Below are 18,143 nucleotides of genomic sequence, written 5' to 3'. Positions count from 1 at the left end.
CTACAAATACTAGTTAGTGTAATGCATCATTTTAGTAGAACTATTCCAGCTTTCTTTGCTTTTAGTTAGCTTGTTTATTCCACAAGCATACTTGCGGGTAAATGATGTTGAAGTTATGTACAACCAGTAAAATTTCATTCCTAGGTGTTGCATGTTAGCGTTGTGCTCAAAATACTAAAAACAAAAACCAAAATACTTGATCATGGAATAGAATCCTAGATCTGTAAGCTTGATTGCATGATATAGGTGGGGCAGATATGATGGAATAGATCAGGGTGGCAACAGTTGAGACATTTCTTAAAATCTTATTAGAGCTCAACTTAATTATAGAAATTTCTAGTGTCTTCTGCCTTGATGATGCTTAAGATTCTTTGAAAGCAGAGCTGAGAGACAGAAATAGAACTTTTTAATTGTCTTCTTGCTGGTCTGAGATTGTAGGTGGGTTCATTTCCTTTTTTAGGGGTGTGAGCAACTGCTGATAACTTACAGCTATTGAATGTACCCAAGGCTTGGAAGTTAATTGCAACTATAAACAGCTTTTACTTTTTAGAACAGTAAACTTTTATTCCCAGTAAAAGAATAAATTTAGTCTGAGTTCTTGGCCAAGTTTATCTCCCTTTATGTATTTCCTGTTACTTTGAAGGGTGCAAAGGTTCTCGTGTGTAATAGTTCTAGGGAACTAAATTTATACATAAGGTGCAGACATGTCTTTATTTCTGAAGAAATAAGGTGATATATAATTGGTGCTGTGGTTGTGTTTTTCTTTTTGTTTGTGGTTGTTTTGTTTTTTTTCAATAGGACGTACTGAAGCAGTGAGAGACTTCTTTTAATTTCTTTTATTCATTTTGTTCTTATGAGAGCTTAGGAAGAAAGATCTTCAAACAGTTTTTCTGTTTGTTTTGCTTTTCCCATTTTTTCCGTATTATTGAAACAAAGCTGAATGATCAAATAAGTACCAATAGGATTAAGCTACTGCATGGAATAAATGGATTTTTATTTTTCCTGTAAAGGGTGTTTATAAGTTTTTAAACTTACATTCTTCATTTTAGCAGAGTGTCCTTCAGTCTGTTATCTGCTCTTCTCACCTCCCTTCTCCCCAGTAGAAAATCTAGGATGATTACGTGTGACTTTGTAAGTGCTTTGTCTAGGGCATGTTTGCTGTATGTTTGGCTGAGGATATATGGTTCTGTTACAGGGAAATACCCATGTCTGAGGGAGCTTGTAAATGTGCCTAGACACTTAAAAAAGCCTTATCAGATTATTTTTATTTAATCAAAGATGGGAGGAAAAGAAAGATCCCCTTGATTAAAGGTAGCAGTCTAAGAGAAGCAATACAGAGGCACTTAAATCTTGCTTTCTCCCCACACAGACACACCCCCCTTTTTCTCTTATGTGCAGATTTGTTGTCTCGGGGTATGTTAGGTGTTCTAATTCACCACGGTTTGTCAAAAGTTGAGAGACAATGTTGTTTGGCAGTCTCTGTAGCAAGAGAGGAAGCATCTTTTGTTATTGACATCCTTTCTCTTAGCTCTGCTCTTGCTTTTTGCCAGCTCCTCATTGTCTATACTTGCTTATTTAGTATTCACAAGGGATTTTACAAGTTCTTATCAGTTCGTTGCCACAGCACATCATTTCCTCTTGTCATCGTTACTCCTTAAATTGGTGGGGGAAGGATTTGCTTTAGAGCTGGGGAGTGGTAGAAAACACCACCATTCATGAGCACTGTTGGAGCTGCTCAGCTCTGTTCTGCTCCTCTCCCTCTGAGGCAGTTTGTAGTAAAGGTCACATTTCTCCTACTTACTCTGCCATGCCTTCTCTCCTCCTCCCCCTTTTTCTGGGTAAAAGAAAACGTGTGGGTTTTTTTTTGTTTTTTTTTTTTTTTTTGTTTGTTTGTTTTTTTTCTTTTTTCCAAAGCTAAAAATATCCAGTGCTTCAAATGTTCTTCTTAAAAGATATAAGGAAGTGCAACATAAAAATAGCCACAGCTGAAAAGGTTGACTACCTTCTTGAGTGGCTGGGGAGGGGTTGGTTTGAGATTTTTATTGGTTATTCTTTTAATTGTTTTTTGTTTGATTTTCTTTGTGTATCTACAGTTTCTTTCTCTTTTTTAATACTTTTCAAAAAATACAGGGTACCTAAGTAGAGCTCAAAAACAAATAGATGCTTTAGCAATTTTCCTTTTGGGAAATAAAAATCTGTTTGAGAAACTGGCTACTTCTATGAAGTACTGACTGTGGAACTCCAGGTTCCACTGTGCCTGTTCCCTATTTCTTCAAAGCAAGTGGATGTTTTCTGGTGAAGCACTGTGACAGGGATATAATACCAATTTCAAAGCATATTCTCCAAGCCTGTCTTCTGAAGGAAACATGCAGATTTAAGGCACGTTTTTAACGGAAACTGTGCTGTCCCTTGACTATACTTTTCCCGCTAATCAGTAACGCAAGAACTGGGGACTTCGATCACATTTTACTTTATTTAGCTTTGGGATCAGGTCCTAGTAGTTCTGGGATTCTGTTTTGAAACAGAATCAGGTGCAATGGCTAGGGTTGAAACAGGTGTTCTTTTAATATCTACCCTTTTGTTTTACCACATTCTTGTTTACTAATTACTTGTTAACTTTTCTTCCAATTTAGTTCTACTAAAAAGATTCAATCATTATTTTTGATGTGAAGACGTCACTGGCATCTATATGTTCATTCGTCAGCCTCCAAGAAATAATACACCTCATCTATGGCAATAACTGCTTTTGGTATACACTGACATTCATTTGAAAAAACAAATAAACAAAACCAAAACCAAACCAGACAAAACATAACAAACTTTGAAGACTTGTGTCAAATGACGTCAATGGCCAGTTTGTTCTCCTTTACTAGCCCAGCTGTAAAGCGTCTGTTGGGCTGGAAACAAGGAGATGAAGAGGAAAAATGGGCAGAAAAAGCTGTTGATGCTTTGGTAAAAAAGCTGAAAAAGAAAAAGGGTGCTATGGAAGAACTGGAGAGAGCCTTGAGCAGTCCAGGACAGCCTAGCAAGTGTGTTACTATCCCCCGCTCTTTAGATGGACGACTTCAAGTTTCTCACCGGAAAGGCCTTCCCCATGTAATTTACTGTCGTGTTTGGCGTTGGCCAGATCTACAAAGCCATCATGAGCTGAAGCCATTGGATATTTGTGAATTTCCTTTTGGATCTAAACAGAAGGAAGTCTGCATCAATCCATACCACTATAAGAGGGTGGAAAGCCCAGGTATGTCTATCTAAAAACTGAACAAAATCTCCTCTTGTTCGCTCCCTTATCCTCCTCCAGTACTGTATAACAAGTTATATGTGGTGTATGGGAGAGTTTGGAAGAGGAATGTTCAATGTGTACTTTTCTAGTGGGGTTTTGCGGAGGTGTGTTGTCCATTCTGTACCAGCTGTTTTTCTTTTGTGGGAAAAGTGTGATTTACCACAATTTCTTAAACTTGCTACCCTTAAAGTTGGTAGCAAAGTCCTCATTCATAAGAAAATAGGAAAATAGTAATCAGAAGACTTTACTTTCTTTGAGAAACTTGTTTAAAAACCTCAGTCCTTACAAGGAGGTTGGTAGCCTTCTTTCAGAGGCTTAATATTTAATCAATGAGTTACATGAATTGAGGAGATTTAAAAAAAAATTCTAGGGTGCAGTGTTCCCCACTTCATTTCCCATTAGCAGGCAGAAGCGCTGAACAGAACTGAGTGATGATCAGTTAGAACAAGGTACGTACCAAATTTGTGTCAGGTAACAAGGCTGCTGTTAAGGCATGTTGCCATGGGAGAAGGTAAGGAGGATTGTGGTTATGAGTGGGAGAGATGAATTATGTTGCTCTGGAAAACATAGTGAAAAGTTGCTTCCGTTGTTCTACAAAATGGTTGCAGTTCTACTGCAACCAGCTCTAGTGCTCAAGTGCTCTACTGTAGCACTTGAATTCCAGACTCCAACACTCTTGAATTTGAAAGTTAAAACTTCAGCTTAGCAATAGTTACATATTGTTGTATAGATTTTATTTTTCCTCAGTGAAAGTGACTACATGTAACTATATAGTTTGACTATAGTAAGATAGACTGTATTTCCATTTTTATTGATTTGATAATGTACACATACAGTGGGTTTGGAACATCTAAATCAGTACTTGGGTACATGCTACGTGGCATTTAAAAACAAACAAAAACACACAAAAAACCCCACAAAAAATCAAAACCAAAAACCCCACAGGCAAAAATCTACTTCCAATAGCGTGAGATATTAAGTGTGGTTTTGCTCTGATTTTTGCAAGAGTAAAGATTGAGTCTTCCCTGAAGCATAATGTAAAAAAATAGAGAGGATGGAGTAAAGGCATGACAGATGAATACTGCCCTTTCCACCTCACCTAGTGTTGAAATTTTCATGATGAGCAGAATAGCACATTATTTGTATCTGTTCTATCTCAGTTTTTAATGGAAGTTTCTCTGTTTTCTGGTTTGTTTTTTCAGTTCTACCTCCAGTGTTAGTGCCTAGACATAGTGAATTCAATCCACAGCACAGTCTACTAGTTCAGTTCAGGAACCTAAGCCACAATGAACCACATATGCCACACAACGCGACATTTCCAGATTCTTTCCAGCAGCCCAACAGCACTCCATTTTCCATTTCACCGAACAGTCCCTATCCGCCTTCTCCAGCCAGCAGCACTTACCCCAGCTCCCCAGCTAGCTCTGGACCATCTAGCCCATTTCAGCTACCCGGTAAGTAAAGCCTAAATGTCAGCTCCATAAAAATAATTGAGATGTTACATGCCATTGTGACATACTACCTCAGGAATTTGTGATAACTTGCAATAAATTGCTTTTCCATTTGCATCTTGAGGGGTTTTCTTCCTAGCTTTGTCACTGGTCAGAGTTAATTGTTATAGTTTAATTTTTCCAAATGTTTTTTGTCATGGATACCATAGTGGTGAGTTATTTTGCACAGCTTCAATGTAGAATACCTGATACATACTTCGGAAGAATATCTGGCACTGAAAGGAGAGCAGATGTAGGAGACTGAGGAAGAAGTTCATTGGTGTCTTTCTCTGAATAAAGACACATGTGGCCTTTCACTGGAAAAAACAGAGCAAAGTTTTGGTAGGAACTTCAACAGATTTGGGTGAAAGTAGGGGAAAAAAAATGAAGGGGCAAAGGAAAGAAGTCTTATTGAGTTTGTCTGGTTGTTGGTGTGGTTTATAAAGCAAAGAAGTTAATAAATAATTTGTTTTTCCAGTAGCACAGTGACCTCATCTTTGTTCTTTCTGGTTGCCCAGTGCTGCAAAAAGAGTGTCCGTTAAGTGGGGTGTCCCTCCCGGATAAGGACTGTGATCACTGGGACAGATGCATTCATGTATGTGGAGGGAATTTCCGAAATAGGGGTTAATAGCGTGTTGGTACACTGACTGTTGTGCTGAATGGAAGAATGCAGAGATCCACACTTTTATAATGAACTCAGCCTACAGAAGCAGCAGAAAAATACCTGGTTTAAGGCTTTGTTATGCTACAGCAAATACAGTTCTCTCTTCTACTACTTCTTTCTTTTTGAACAAAGAGAAGAGGGTAGGTAAGAAAGCTGATGTTTGTGTGGAAAAAGTGGGAACTATAGCTGTCTTGGCCAGCTGCAGGACTGCAGCTAAAAAAATGACCAAAAGAAAAAAGTACATCTCTTAGTTTTCCTCAAAGTGTCTGATCTTGGTTTTAGCCACATAAGTAAGAATCCAGCTGTTGAAGGAGGTTACTGTAAAGACACTTGGCTGGGTTGTCTTTAGATTACTTTGAAAATGGCTCCAAAAGTTTTAATGTCTCTTGTTCAAGAGTATTTTTGTGTGTTTACAACTGTAGAATGAACAAATAAGTATAGTAAATTGAGGTTTATTCTGGTTTATTCTTATTTTTCCATGTTTGTAGCTGATACTCCACCTCCTGCATATATGCCGCCAGATGACCAAATGGGGCAGGATAATTCTCAGTCTATGGACACGAGCAATACAATGATCCCTCAAATTATGCCAAATATATCTACCAGAGGTAAGTTGTATAGTATGGTATAAGATTAATGTAGTTTGACTTCTTAAAACTCATGACTCAATTTGAACAAATAACTTCAAATGGCCCAGTAGAATTTATTGACAAGTGGAAGTGTCCTCCAAGGCAAACTGGGGCTACAACAGGAAGAATTGAGAAATAAAACTTGTTTATTTGCATCTCTTGTTTTTAAAGCCTCAGGTGCACAGTGTGAATTTTTTTTTTCCAGAATTAGTCTTTTCTGCTACTTTTGCCTGCTGTTAGAATTGTATATACACAAAGGCTGTGAAAATTGAGTCTCAAAATAGCAATTAAAACAGGTTTTTTTAGAAGTGGGCAGAAGAATCATGTTTCACCTGATGTCACAGTCATCTCTATTTTTTTTGTAGTTTTTTGTTGTTGTTTAAAATCAGGCTTAAAATAGGAAAGTAATTATAAAATCAGTGGACTAGCTAAAAATGCATGAAAGTAAAAATCATTAAGATCTTAATCAGGACTGTTCTTGCCCATCATAACTGTTGACTAAGCTGTTAGTTATCTGTTGATAGTTTAGAAGGCCTGCTTTACAGTTCTTAGAGTTAATATTTTAACATTTATGTAAACTGGTATTTCCATTTTGCTTATTTTCAGATGTTCAGCCTGTTGCCTATGAAGAACCCAAACACTGGTGTTCGATTGTGTATTATGAATTAAATAATCGTGTTGGGGAGGCTTTTCATGCATCTTCTACAAGTGTCTTAGTAGATGGGTTTACAGATCCCTCCAATAATAAGAACAGGTTCTGCTTAGGTTTGCTCTCAAATGTTAATCGCAACTCAACAATCGAGAACACTAGACGACATATTGGAAAAGGTAAAGCCTGGTTGTGTTACACACGCTTAAGTTCTTGGTTTTATTTCAGTTCCTCTATACTGCAATGATTATTCTCAGCTAATATATCACAGATTACTGCTGCTATTCTTGTCTACCTCTTCAGCATCTGAAGGCAATTGACTTAGACATAGTTTGATTCTAATTAGTCTAGGAATTGCATGCGTTTTTCTTTGGCACTAATGTAGGAGATTAAATACTACCTCTTCCTTACCGACCTATATTGTTATAGGGGCTTGTTTGTTATGGTTAAGGATAGTCTTTATGTAGAATTTTGTGTTTCAGCACCAAGAAACATATTGCAGGACTTCTAATTTTCTATGTTATAGCTGCTGCTTAAATCAAATTCTCCATACCACTTTACAGTATATCAAAGATTTTTTTTTTCGTTTTGTTGTTTATGCAAGGTAATACACTGTGGTCTACAGTGTCTTCAAATATCTTGCATGAGTTGGCAGCAGGACTTTGAAGTGCTAATGCAAAACTGCAAGGGCTGATTTGTCTGAGTGAATCCAGGGGGTGTGTATGTGTGTGGGAGGGATTCCTGAAGACAACAGGTTTTGCAAGATCTTCTAGTGCTGTTTGGCTGATAGCACAACTAGGTGCGTGGTTTTCATCTTTGGAATGTGCTTGAATTATCTTAAAATGTAGTACTCTTCCTGAATATCTCCTTTTTTGTAACTAAGTCCTGAAAAGAGACCCCTGTTTGCATTGCACATGTCTAGAGGCCTTTTTAACACCTAAAATAATTTGGTACAGTTGGTCTTGAGTTGTTTTTTTTTTAATGAAAGTTCCTGTTGCTTGTTATATCTCTTGAACACCTGTCACTTATCAGTCTTTTAATTAGAAACTGCTATAAATATGGCAAAGTTTTGTAGATAATCTGTAGACCACAAGATATTAATATCTGGTGGAAACTTGGCTCTGCAATTCTGTTGTCCAAGAAAATTTATTATTGTTTATTGTGAATAGTTTTCTCAAGTTCTTTTGTTTGGGCTTGCCCCTTTCAGTGGTACTAGCAGAGGAATCTTGTGCATCCACCGAAGGTCAGAAATGTAACCAAGAGCCAACATCATGTTGTAGAATAGTGTTGATTGCAATGAGCTCTAAAATATCTACATCTCTAATACTAATTATTAAACTAAAACTTTGCTTTATGGTAACAGTTCTGAGAACAGTTTGTTTTGGGATAAATGTTTATTTATGGCTTTTGTTTGGCAAGTCTGAGTTGTTTTCCTCCTTAAAACTACTCAATCCTATTTCCTCATTTTTTTTTTCTGTAGAAGCGTTTCATTGCAAGCATGACTTCCGATTGTGCGTTGGATTATTTTTTAAATGTCTGTTTTCTTCTCAAACTGCTATATTATCCAGTTCCCCTGTTCAGAGGTCTCACAGGTCTTTCCTCAAAACAGGTTAGCTAGCACATTGTGGTCCCTGTCTTTTTAAAGAAATAGGGTTGTGTTGTGAAAATGTATTCTTGCCCTCCTCAGATATTCTAACAGCCACTTATAGTTGATGAAGCCAGTGGTTCCTCTGTGTAACCTTCATCCTACCTTAGTCTCAAGTGGATCTAACAATGTTCTGTGCTGCTGTCTGAAAGATCAGCTGGCACCTGTTGAGGTGCTGCAGCCTCATCTGGCAAACCATGGGATAGTCTGCAGGGGATTCTCAGGGTGTTGCAGGAAGATGTGTCAAACTGAACTGTATCCCAACCACATAATGGTGGGTGGGGGAAAGGGAGAAGCTCTGGAGTAAGGAGGTGAGAATGTCAACCAAAATAGGAGTGTGAGAATCCGTGTTGGGATCCTGAAACGATCAACCGCTTTTATATATTAATTTTTATTCAGATGTAGTGTAATATTGGCTTCAGAACATGAAGGGAGGGAATAGCTCATGTGCATAGCTGAATCCAAGCAGATGTGATAAATCTAGGAGCTCTGATTTTTAAGGTCTGTAAAGCCTGATGGTATTTAAGTTGTGCAACTAAATGGACTTAACTCTTCTTTTGCCTGATAAAATACGTTAAAAATCTGAGCAGACCATGGATATACTTTCTCGTTCGTGTCTGTCACAGCCTCTTCTCTTAGGCACTTTGATTTCTGTTGGAATTGTCATAGGCAGAAGCTAACAGTTTTATAAAACTGGAGTTTTAAAATCCCCATAAGTTCTCTAGGAAAATACCTTGACTTGTGACAGTAGTTTTTTCATTCTATTCTGTAATTGATGAGAGGAGGACATCTAGTGGCTGATGTATAATGAGACCTACTGCATTTGAAATGAGAAAATATGTTCTCGTGTGGGCTAAAGAGCTTTCCTGTGAAGCTCTTCAAACAGAAAATTTACTTTGTCTCTGATTTCAAGGGAGCTGTATGAAGTACTCCTAGGAAAAAACAATTTGAAATGTTTTTATCTTTGCTTTCAAGGAGTTCATCTCTACTATGTTGGTGGAGAAGTCTATGCTGAGTGTTTAAGTGACAGCAGCATATTTGTACAGAGCAGGAACTGCAACTACCACCACGGCTTTCATCCAACAACTGTGTGCAAGATTCCTAGCGGATGCAGCCTGAAAATTTTCAACAACCAGGAGTTTGCTCAGCTTTTAGCTCAGTCTGTCAACCATGGGTTTGAAGCAGTATATGAGCTCACCAAGATGTGCACCATTCGAATGAGTTTTGTAAAGGTAAACAAATTATTTAGGGGGCATTTAAATTTATTGTGGATTTGAGTATTCAGCAGTAATTACATTAGCACTGAAACAATGCAGCAAAGCTATTCTGACCTGATGTGGTTCTCAATGAAAATGGTTAATTTGGGAGGAGGGAAATCAATGCAAGACAGTAAAAGCACAGATTGCTATATTGAATGTTAGCTGTGTATTTAGTTACTTCAGTATTCAGGACAGGGATTTAATCATTGTGGTTGCTATAATTTTATTAATGGAGATTTGAGCTCATGCTCTAAATTTGAAGGAACAAAGTGAACTACAAGACCACTAAAAGAATGTGAATAGAGAGGAGTGTAAGTGATTGCAGGAAAAATTGCAACCCCTTCAAAGATATTAATATTGTTTAAAAATTGACAATGGAAAAAATACAATTTGAATTTATGCTGCTATTCATACAGTTATGTTTTCTCAGTGTTGTTCAATCAAGATGCTGTCTGTTTCAGATGTAGCATGGAGCCTAGGCTTGGACCTTACCAGGGGTTTATGTCTTGCCCAAAAGATGTCTTGTTTGTTTTGTCAGCTATGATAAATGCTGCTCGGTAAAGGAGTGTGGAGGAGGAGGAGGGAGAAGCAGAAGAGAGATGTGGCCATAGCCAGGGGTCATTCTCCAGTCAGCAGTGAGCTCCACAGAGCAGCTTGTGTAGTGCAGACAAGTCTCGGTTCAGGCTTCTGGTGCAGCCTCCCTGCCGCTTCTTCCCACCCTCCTTTTTTCCAGTTAGATAAGAACTGTTGCTAGATTGTGAGTTACCTTGAGAGAAGGATCTTAAAACGTGATTTCCTGCTTCTTGTTAGTACAGTTATTTTGAAAGACAAGCATGTTCTCAACTTGCCGGATAACACTTTGTTCGTTTTTATAGGGCTGGGGAGCCGAATATCACCGACAAGATGTTACAAGCACCCCGTGCTGGATAGAAATTCATCTTCATGGGCCCCTCCAGTGGCTGGATAAAGTACTTACGCAAATGGGTTCTCCTCTTAATCCCATCTCGTCTGTTTCATAGTGCTGAAGTTCTGTCTTCAGCCTTATTTTTAGTGAACTTATTCTAATTATAGAGAAACTTCCAGTGTGGATACTGTGAGCTATATGGAGAATGGATCTTACGGTTTAACTATTTTTTTTTAAATCCCTTTGTGACCAATTCCATTGTGTATAGCTAATCAGTTTTACATTTCAATTTGTTCTTGTGATGCTTAAGTGACAGTTGAGCCCTAAGGGAAAAAAGTCTATTGAAAAATTCAGAACACTTTTCCCCTCCTTCAAGTAGAACTTAAACAGGCATATGTCTTAACTGGAAAATTTTTTTCATTTTGTCCTGTAGGGACAAGAATTATGAAGACTGACTTCAGAAAATAAATACGTATCATAGTTTGGGATTTTCTTTTTAAGTTTATGAAACTGTCTGAACATGTGCAGCTCCAGCTGGCAAGCTGTATTTTTAGTGTAGTTGTTTAACATCTTAAGGTTGACATCTGTCATAAGCAAAATTAGACTTTATTAGGGCTAATTCGCCTCAGATTGAACAATGTGATTTTTTTTTTTTTTTAAGTGTACACGTGAAATATACTTTTTACAAATATTGGAGTGGTGTAAAAACACTTGTATTGTCTATTGGAAAATGCTGTCATAAACACACTGTATATTAATACAGAATAGCAGTTCTTAGCCTTTTCCCACTTCAGTTTTGTAATAGCTCTTTTAACCACCATTTTAAATAGTAATTCATACAAGGTAAACACCTTGCACGTTTCTGGAGTAGTAATTCTTGTTTTGCTTTGATTTACACTCATGCCATTTGGATTTGGTTGCCAAGGGTATTTCTTTTTAGGTACCCTTCTCTATTTTAACATAAACACTACTATTTGTAAATGGCAGTGCTTGCTACTTTTTGGAAGGAATAAGTTTTTTGTTGTTTTCTTTTTGGTGTTCTAGCTGTTTATTTTACCTGTCTGGAATTGATCTGTGTTAGGCCTTTTAATCTCTCAGTAGACATTACGCAGTATTAGTGATTACACTGTATTTAATTCACTTTCAGTATGAGTTTGAGTCTCTTTGAAGACTGTGAGTGGCTTAGCAAATTAGTAACTGAATGCAGAAGCTTTTACTTCCAGATCATGTAACTTAATACAGACCTGTTGGTAATGACCAAAAGTAATCACTTCTTTGTAGCCTACATGAAACAGTGGTCTTGATCCTGTCCCTGGTGGCAGGTGTTCGATCAGAAGACTTGTAACTGTAGTTGGCAGCTTTATGGGGTGGAAGGACTGCATTAATATGATGATGAAATTTCTCTCTCACATGTAAAGAATCCTGTTGCCTGTGCTGTTGTATTACTCAGTAGAGAATTTAAACACTCTACTAAACACTAAAAGAAATCAGTTAAATAATGTATGCATATTTTTCCCCTCTAAATAATAAGAAAGGAGGCTGAAAGAAACATTCTAAGAGAATTAGAAGTGAAGTATATACAAAATTTATTTGCATGCAGAAAATGATCTATTTTTTAACTTCCCTCCCTCCTTTTTCTTTTTCCCAAACAGCCCTTCGGAAAAGGGTTCATTGTTTGGGGGAGAGGCTGAAAACTCCAAAATGCAAATACTTACTAAAAGATGTGTTGCAGTTAATTACTGCAATCCTGAGATATTGATTGCTTACACAAGTTCTTGTGTCTTCTATTGAATGACAGTTTCTGCTCAAATGTGGAAATCGTGCATCATATGGTACCTAAGTAACAAATGATCTTAAAGGAATAAAGTTGTTTACGTGTCGTTAAAATGCTTCTTATGAAATGCCTTAAAGGAATAAACTGTAATACTTCTGCAGAACAGTAATGTTCTCTTGTACAGGAATTTCTGTATTACTTGGTGTTTTGTGTTTTGTTACTTTGTTTTTTTTTTTTTAAGCAGTTTCTTGAGTGTGTTTAAAAACAAACAAGGGAAATACCATTATTTGCCACTCACCTTTGGGGTCTTCTCTTTCATTCTTTGGAACTCCAACCTGCAGATTGTTCTTTTGATACGATAAGTTGCCTAAGATCAGGCTTCTATTTTCTTTTCCCCAGGCCTGACTTTCAGTCAATTTGCTGCATATATGTATTTGACACTACAGGATTTTTTTTTTTTCCTTTACTAGCTTTTATAATAAATGTCATGGCACATTGGATTAAGGAAAGATCGAAGTTGTAGGTACAAGATTTTACTTTATCCAAAATGTTTTTCACCTGGCTTTGTGTCTGTTCACTTGCATGTTTAGAAGTGGCCAATGAAATGACTCAAGGCCGGGTGCTGAAGTGGGTGTTCCTGAGCCAGGCTGGTGCTCAGTGCTGGTATTGTGCTTAGATTGGCTACCCAGGCACTGAACCATAATTTCTGCAATAATATCCAGTTAAGCCACTTCTGATGCTGTCATTGAAGTTCTCCGTCATTTTTTTTTTTCCTTCTGTACATATTCTTGAACTGTAATACATACACGCTGGGAATATCTGTGTGAGTGCTGATTTTGCCAGGGTAGGCTTGCAGGAGCAGACCCAGGAGGCTTGTCTATGTTCTACTTTTCCTTTTAAGTAGAACTTTTTGAAAACTTTCTAGTTAGCAAATTTTGTGTGCTACTGGTTCATGGTATTTCTAATCACGTGTACATGCTGGTACAAAATTCAGGTATTGATGCACAGAGGACTTGGAAGAGAACTATTTGATCCTAGTGATGTTTTAAGTACAGCAATAGCAGTGAGTGCTGCCTCTGTTGCAGCATAATTGTGTATAAGTCACTTCTTGATCTAGATGGAGGGGAGTGGAGAGATTAAATCAACCAGTAATGTGGTAGTGGAAGATGGAGCCTTCCCAGTATAGCCCGGCTTAGATTTAATGTTACTCTTCAATGAAAACTGTTTTGGCTTTCGTAGTGTATTTTCTTCTTTTGGGGCATCTTTCTACTTTGCACCAACCAGAGCATTAACGAACAGCTTTGGCAATACCAGCAAAGAGTCTGAACGGGCACGTACTGAAGTTCTTTCTGGGTTTGCTGTTACAGTCACTAAGATAAGGTGGTAGCTGGGATATTCTTCCTTAGAGGACTTTAGTCTTGCTGGCGGTCAATCCGGTGCCTTGTGTAAGTACTACGTTCATTTAATTACGTTAGGCCTGAAGTAGTTGTAAATGAAGGGATGACACTGATTTGTAGTATCAATAGGACCAAAGTAAAGCTTTCTAGTATGACTGACTGATGAGAGACAAATCTAACAGAACAAACAGCCTATTAGTCAAAAGAATAGTGAACCAGCCCATGTGTTATGATTTGGTATAGAATTGTTTAAAATACTGGAGTTCTTTTGGGTTTTGCTTGAAGCTATGATTTTATTTTTTCTCCCCCACAGTATTCCAATGTGAAATTTGAATATTCTTGGGCAGATACTCTCACAGTGTAAATCTAGAGAATTTTAAACTGTGTCAGGCTTTCTCCCTAGTTTGAAATAGTATTTTTTTCCCAGGATATTGTTTTGGTTGCTCAAAGTGTTGCTAGTGATGGTTTTTAGGAAAGAAACACCAAACAACAAAACAAAACCTTTTCTAAATGTTTTACTTCAAAAGACATGACACTTTTTTTTTCTTGTAGTTGTGAAGTTTCTGTTTAGGAAGGTAACCAGGTAACCCATTCTGAATTCAAATCAATAGACCAAACCATCAGATTACAACATAATGTTGCTTTATTGTGCTGCTCCATAAACCTGCTTCTGTGTTTGTTGCAAGCATAACCTTTATGCTTTTGTTTACATTGTAGGAAACACAGTTCTAGCAATGAGTTTTTTTTTTTTCATTTAACTCTAAACGTCTTTTTATTTTGTTAATTTTAAAATTACTAGGTTTTGCTATGTTATGTTTTTAAAGATATTTTTTGCATACTGCTGCTCGTATTTCAATAAACAAAACAAAACAACCCACAGTTTTTTTCTGATTTCCTTTATCTATAACTGAGTACGTCTCAAATATTTATTTACAAAAGTTGGTTTATGAGTTCTTGTAACACTGTACACTGATGCCTTACCATGTACAGATTCCTCCTCGTACAAATGTGGTCTTGTAATTTTAAAAGTAGTTTTCTATCGCTCTTGGGTGATGCAAAAGCTGCAGTGCTCACAGAGGCAGAGATTAAATTATTGAACTAATTTAAGAGTCTTCTTTTGTGGGGCTTGTAGAATGCAGCCAGTCAAAACCTCTAGTTACAGTAACAATATCAATTTGCTGGTATTTATAAAAAAAAGTGTCAGTAATACCAAAAAAAAAAGGGTAAGATTTCAGCAACACTGATTATTGTGTTTGGGTTTTTTTAGCCTTGTGGTTTATCACACCGTTTTTAAACGACTGTCATCGTGTCTCAATGTGTAGAGCTTTAAACTGATGAGTGGTAGCCTTTGCATGGAAATGACGGCTGTTCGAATAGCTCTTGAAATTCAAGTACTGTTCCGATAAAAATGGAAATTTAGGAGCATTTTAGTAAGCTGAATTATTTGATTAGTACCAAACTGAAACACAAGTGTCGATACCGGTTGATCATGTCTGTGATTGCCGGTTCAGGATGTAATTTGATGAGCAGGTGCTGCCTTGCAGCAGGACTCCATCTCACTTTCTCAACAATAATACCTTTTTTCCCTCCAAACCTAGAGCTACACTATACTAAGGAGGATCCAGCCACTCGGGTAGGTTGTTTTGTTTGGGTTTTTTTTGTTAAGCCTCCTGAAACCCTGTGGTTTGTTTCCAAAAGAATGATTGCCATGTAAAATTCCCAGAAGATTTATTATGATCTTGTTACCTAGAGAATAGTCTAATTCATGAGTAACATTTGGAATTAAGTGTTCCAGTGATTTGTTGATTTTTCAAGAAACTATATGGACTTGTATTAATAGCTTTCTATATAAGTTAAGGAAAATTAAAGAAAAAGAAATCCTGGTTATTTAAAAGCTTTAAAATATTTTATAGAACTGAAGAGTCTTACTAGTGTTTCTGGGGAATTACGAGTATAGGAACAGATGATAATTGCATCTCTTAGCTTGCCAAACTAACCTGTGAAATTGTTAATTCAGGGGTTTTTTTTCGGAGGAAATAAAGCTTTAGGCAAAACCCACCTTTTCCACCCCCACTCCAACCTGCACTGTGTGTTAAATGAGTCACAGGTTACTTCTGTTCACTGCTGCGTAAAAAGCAAATATCTCAGTGGCATTTAAAGTGATTAAATGTCGGTGTCCTGTGCCAAGAGAAATCTGCTGGTCTTGTCATGGAGCGCTCCCTGCCCTGTTGTGGCCACCAACCCTTCCCTGTCTGACAGCATCCCCACAAGTCACACTCGGCTAGAAAAGCTGTTTCACGGAAGTTAAGGGAACTAGGGAAATGAACGCTTAGTGTAGGTACTCTGGTCAGAGGACATTGGTGTTGAGATGGTGCTCTAAACCAGGCTTTTCCAAATAGCTTTTCCAAATAGCTTTCCCAAAGTAAGCGCTTAGTTTAATGGGAATGCTGATTCCATTTAATTTGCCAAATTCGGTATTTTATGTTATTTAGAGCTGGTGTTTCCAGACACTGCTAACATTAAAAAAAATCACTGGACTGCACTCGTGATGGCACCAGGTCTAGTTTCCTTTGAAATCTTAAGCACTGTTAATCTTCTAGTTTAGGATGCTGAGCCAGTTATGTTCCGTGTGCACTGGGGCATTTGTAAGAGGTCCAAAAGTACCTGTGCATTGTCACCCGACTGGTGAAATGTTTCTAGGTACTCTGTCATCCTAATGCTTAATTAGTATTGGCAAAAGAACTGGCTTATGCTGATTAGTGTTTGCACTTTGGGTTGGTACCATTGAACAGAAATAATCGTTCCCCTTTAGTTTTGGATATCCGTGTATAAACTTTGAAGTGAAGAAATGTCGTCCAGTGTATGTTTCTCATACAGGTGCAGTGAAGATGGTTTGTCTGTAGCTGTGGAGTGTGAATTCCCACTCCAGCCACTCGCAAATGTAACAGCGAAGCACAAGAAAGCTGTATGTGGGAGGTAGCTTGCCCAGACTGGAAAATGAAGCCTACACAAGCTGTAGAGTGGGAACAGCCAGAGTCAAAGTAGAACCAAAACCACTATTAATCCCCACAGCATAAAACCACCACCAAAGCCACTGAAAAGACAACTATTCTTTGACTCAATGTCTTGCTGCTTTTCCCAGATGCTCAGTTCAGTTGCTCTTTTACATGACTTTACAGCTCCTGTGTGTTGGAAGACACATAGTCTGGCTTTTTCCTCTGCCCCATGTCTCTGTGTTTAGCAGTATTTTCCTCTAAAACCATCCTGAGAGGTCTCTGAAGTCCAGCACAGTCGAGACCTCATTACTCTGAATAAGAATCCTCTGGCTGATTGAGTTCTCAGGGTACATTCAGGTTAAAAAAAAAGGAATAAATAGGTGCTTTGGTGTTCTACAATTTCCAGGCAGTCTGCATCACATTATTTCAAAATATATTGTTCTTGTTAACTGCCTTACAGAGCGACATGTTCAAGTGTGCTATACAAATATTTCTTTAAGCAACATTTTTCAGCTCTAGTTAAGTGCGAACTGAATGGAAGATCTGGCTTGGGATTCTCTTAATCTGCCCGTTTTCTGCTTCTGAAGGTAAGTCTGAGACCACAGCTTCGTCGACTGGAAAACGTGATTGTTAAGTGTCCAGCTAAAAGCAAAACATTGCAGCAACTGACAGCGTATAACACTGAAATGACAAAAAAAAATTGGTCTAAAAGTTCATTCCAAAATTTGAAAGCAGGAAACCTGTCCCAGTGGAGATACCTTGCCGGCTAAGACACTTTTTTCACTACTACCTCGAATTTGTGCTGGATACCTGGAAATCATCTGCTCTTATAAGGGTGGTGGGAAGCCAACATCACAGGAGTGTCCCATTTTCTGAGCGCAGTGGTCACCCCTGGTCTAGAGCAAGCGGTTGCTGTTGGGCAGTCCTACAGCGAGCAGTTGGTGTGAATGTCTGCTGAAGGAGCTCTGCTCTAGGAGAAGACTAAAAATACTTTTGTGCAAGAAATGAAGGCACAGATCTATAGAAAATGATATGAGAGGAGCGCAGTGTGAAGTTATCTTCTGTCCAGACTTTTTGCTGTGCCAGCCCAAATGTTTCCTTTAAATGTCCGTGACTGGGGAAACTGCTACCAAGCCAGACCAGCTATAGCTGCAAAGCAGGTTTACACCAGGTCAATCAGTTCAGTATTTAATTAATGAACTCTCCGTTGTTTGAGTGGTTGCTGATGCTGCGCTGGAGGGAAGAGAAGCAGGACGAGAGTGATAAGGCAGCACATTCCCAGGGGGATCAGGGGTCGCTGGGTGGTTGAACATCACTGGAACCCACCAGGCTCCTGCTGGAGGGAAGAGGTGGTTTTGGCGTGGGACAAAGCTGTCTGTCGGACAGGTGGCATCAGCTACGAAAGATCTCGCTGCTCACAGGTGGAAGTCATGAGTTGTTTCCCTGGCCCAGA

The 18,143-nt window shown here is 38.1% G+C and overlaps 1 protein-coding gene across 3 annotated transcripts in view; it reads left to right on the top strand.

The window, feature by feature from the left end:
• Positions 1 to 14,573, top strand: part of SMAD5 (SMAD family member 5) — a 29,584-nt gene extending 15,011 nt beyond the window's left edge. For 2 of the 3 annotated variants that reach the window (XM_082063645.1, XM_082063644.1), the window contains exons 2-7: positions 2,634 to 3,241; positions 4,486 to 4,737; positions 5,926 to 6,045; positions 6,673 to 6,894; positions 9,336 to 9,592; positions 10,495 to 14,573. In XM_082063645.1, the coding sequence (XP_081919771.1) occupies positions 2,839 to 3,241; positions 4,486 to 4,737; positions 5,926 to 6,045; positions 6,673 to 6,894; positions 9,336 to 9,592; positions 10,495 to 10,638 (1,398 nt within the window). In that variant the 5' untranslated portion in view covers positions 2,634 to 2,838 and the 3' untranslated portion in view covers positions 10,639 to 14,573. Of the gene's footprint in view, positions 1 to 1,728; positions 1,782 to 2,633; positions 3,242 to 4,485; positions 4,738 to 5,925; positions 6,046 to 6,672; positions 6,895 to 9,335; positions 9,593 to 10,494 lie in introns of those variants that run through there. The other variant, XM_082063646.1, reaches the window with a different exon arrangement.
• Positions 14,574 to 18,143: the final 3,570 nt, after the last annotated feature.

The sequence above is a fragment of the Streptopelia decaocto genome (assembly GCF_964273445.1).
Source record: "Streptopelia decaocto genome assembly, chromosome: 12".
Classification (NCBI taxonomy): domain Eukaryota; kingdom Metazoa; phylum Chordata; class Aves; order Columbiformes; family Columbidae; genus Streptopelia; species Streptopelia decaocto.
The sequence above is the reverse complement of the archived record's forward strand: the minus strand, read 5'-3'. Positions and strand labels throughout refer to the sequence as shown.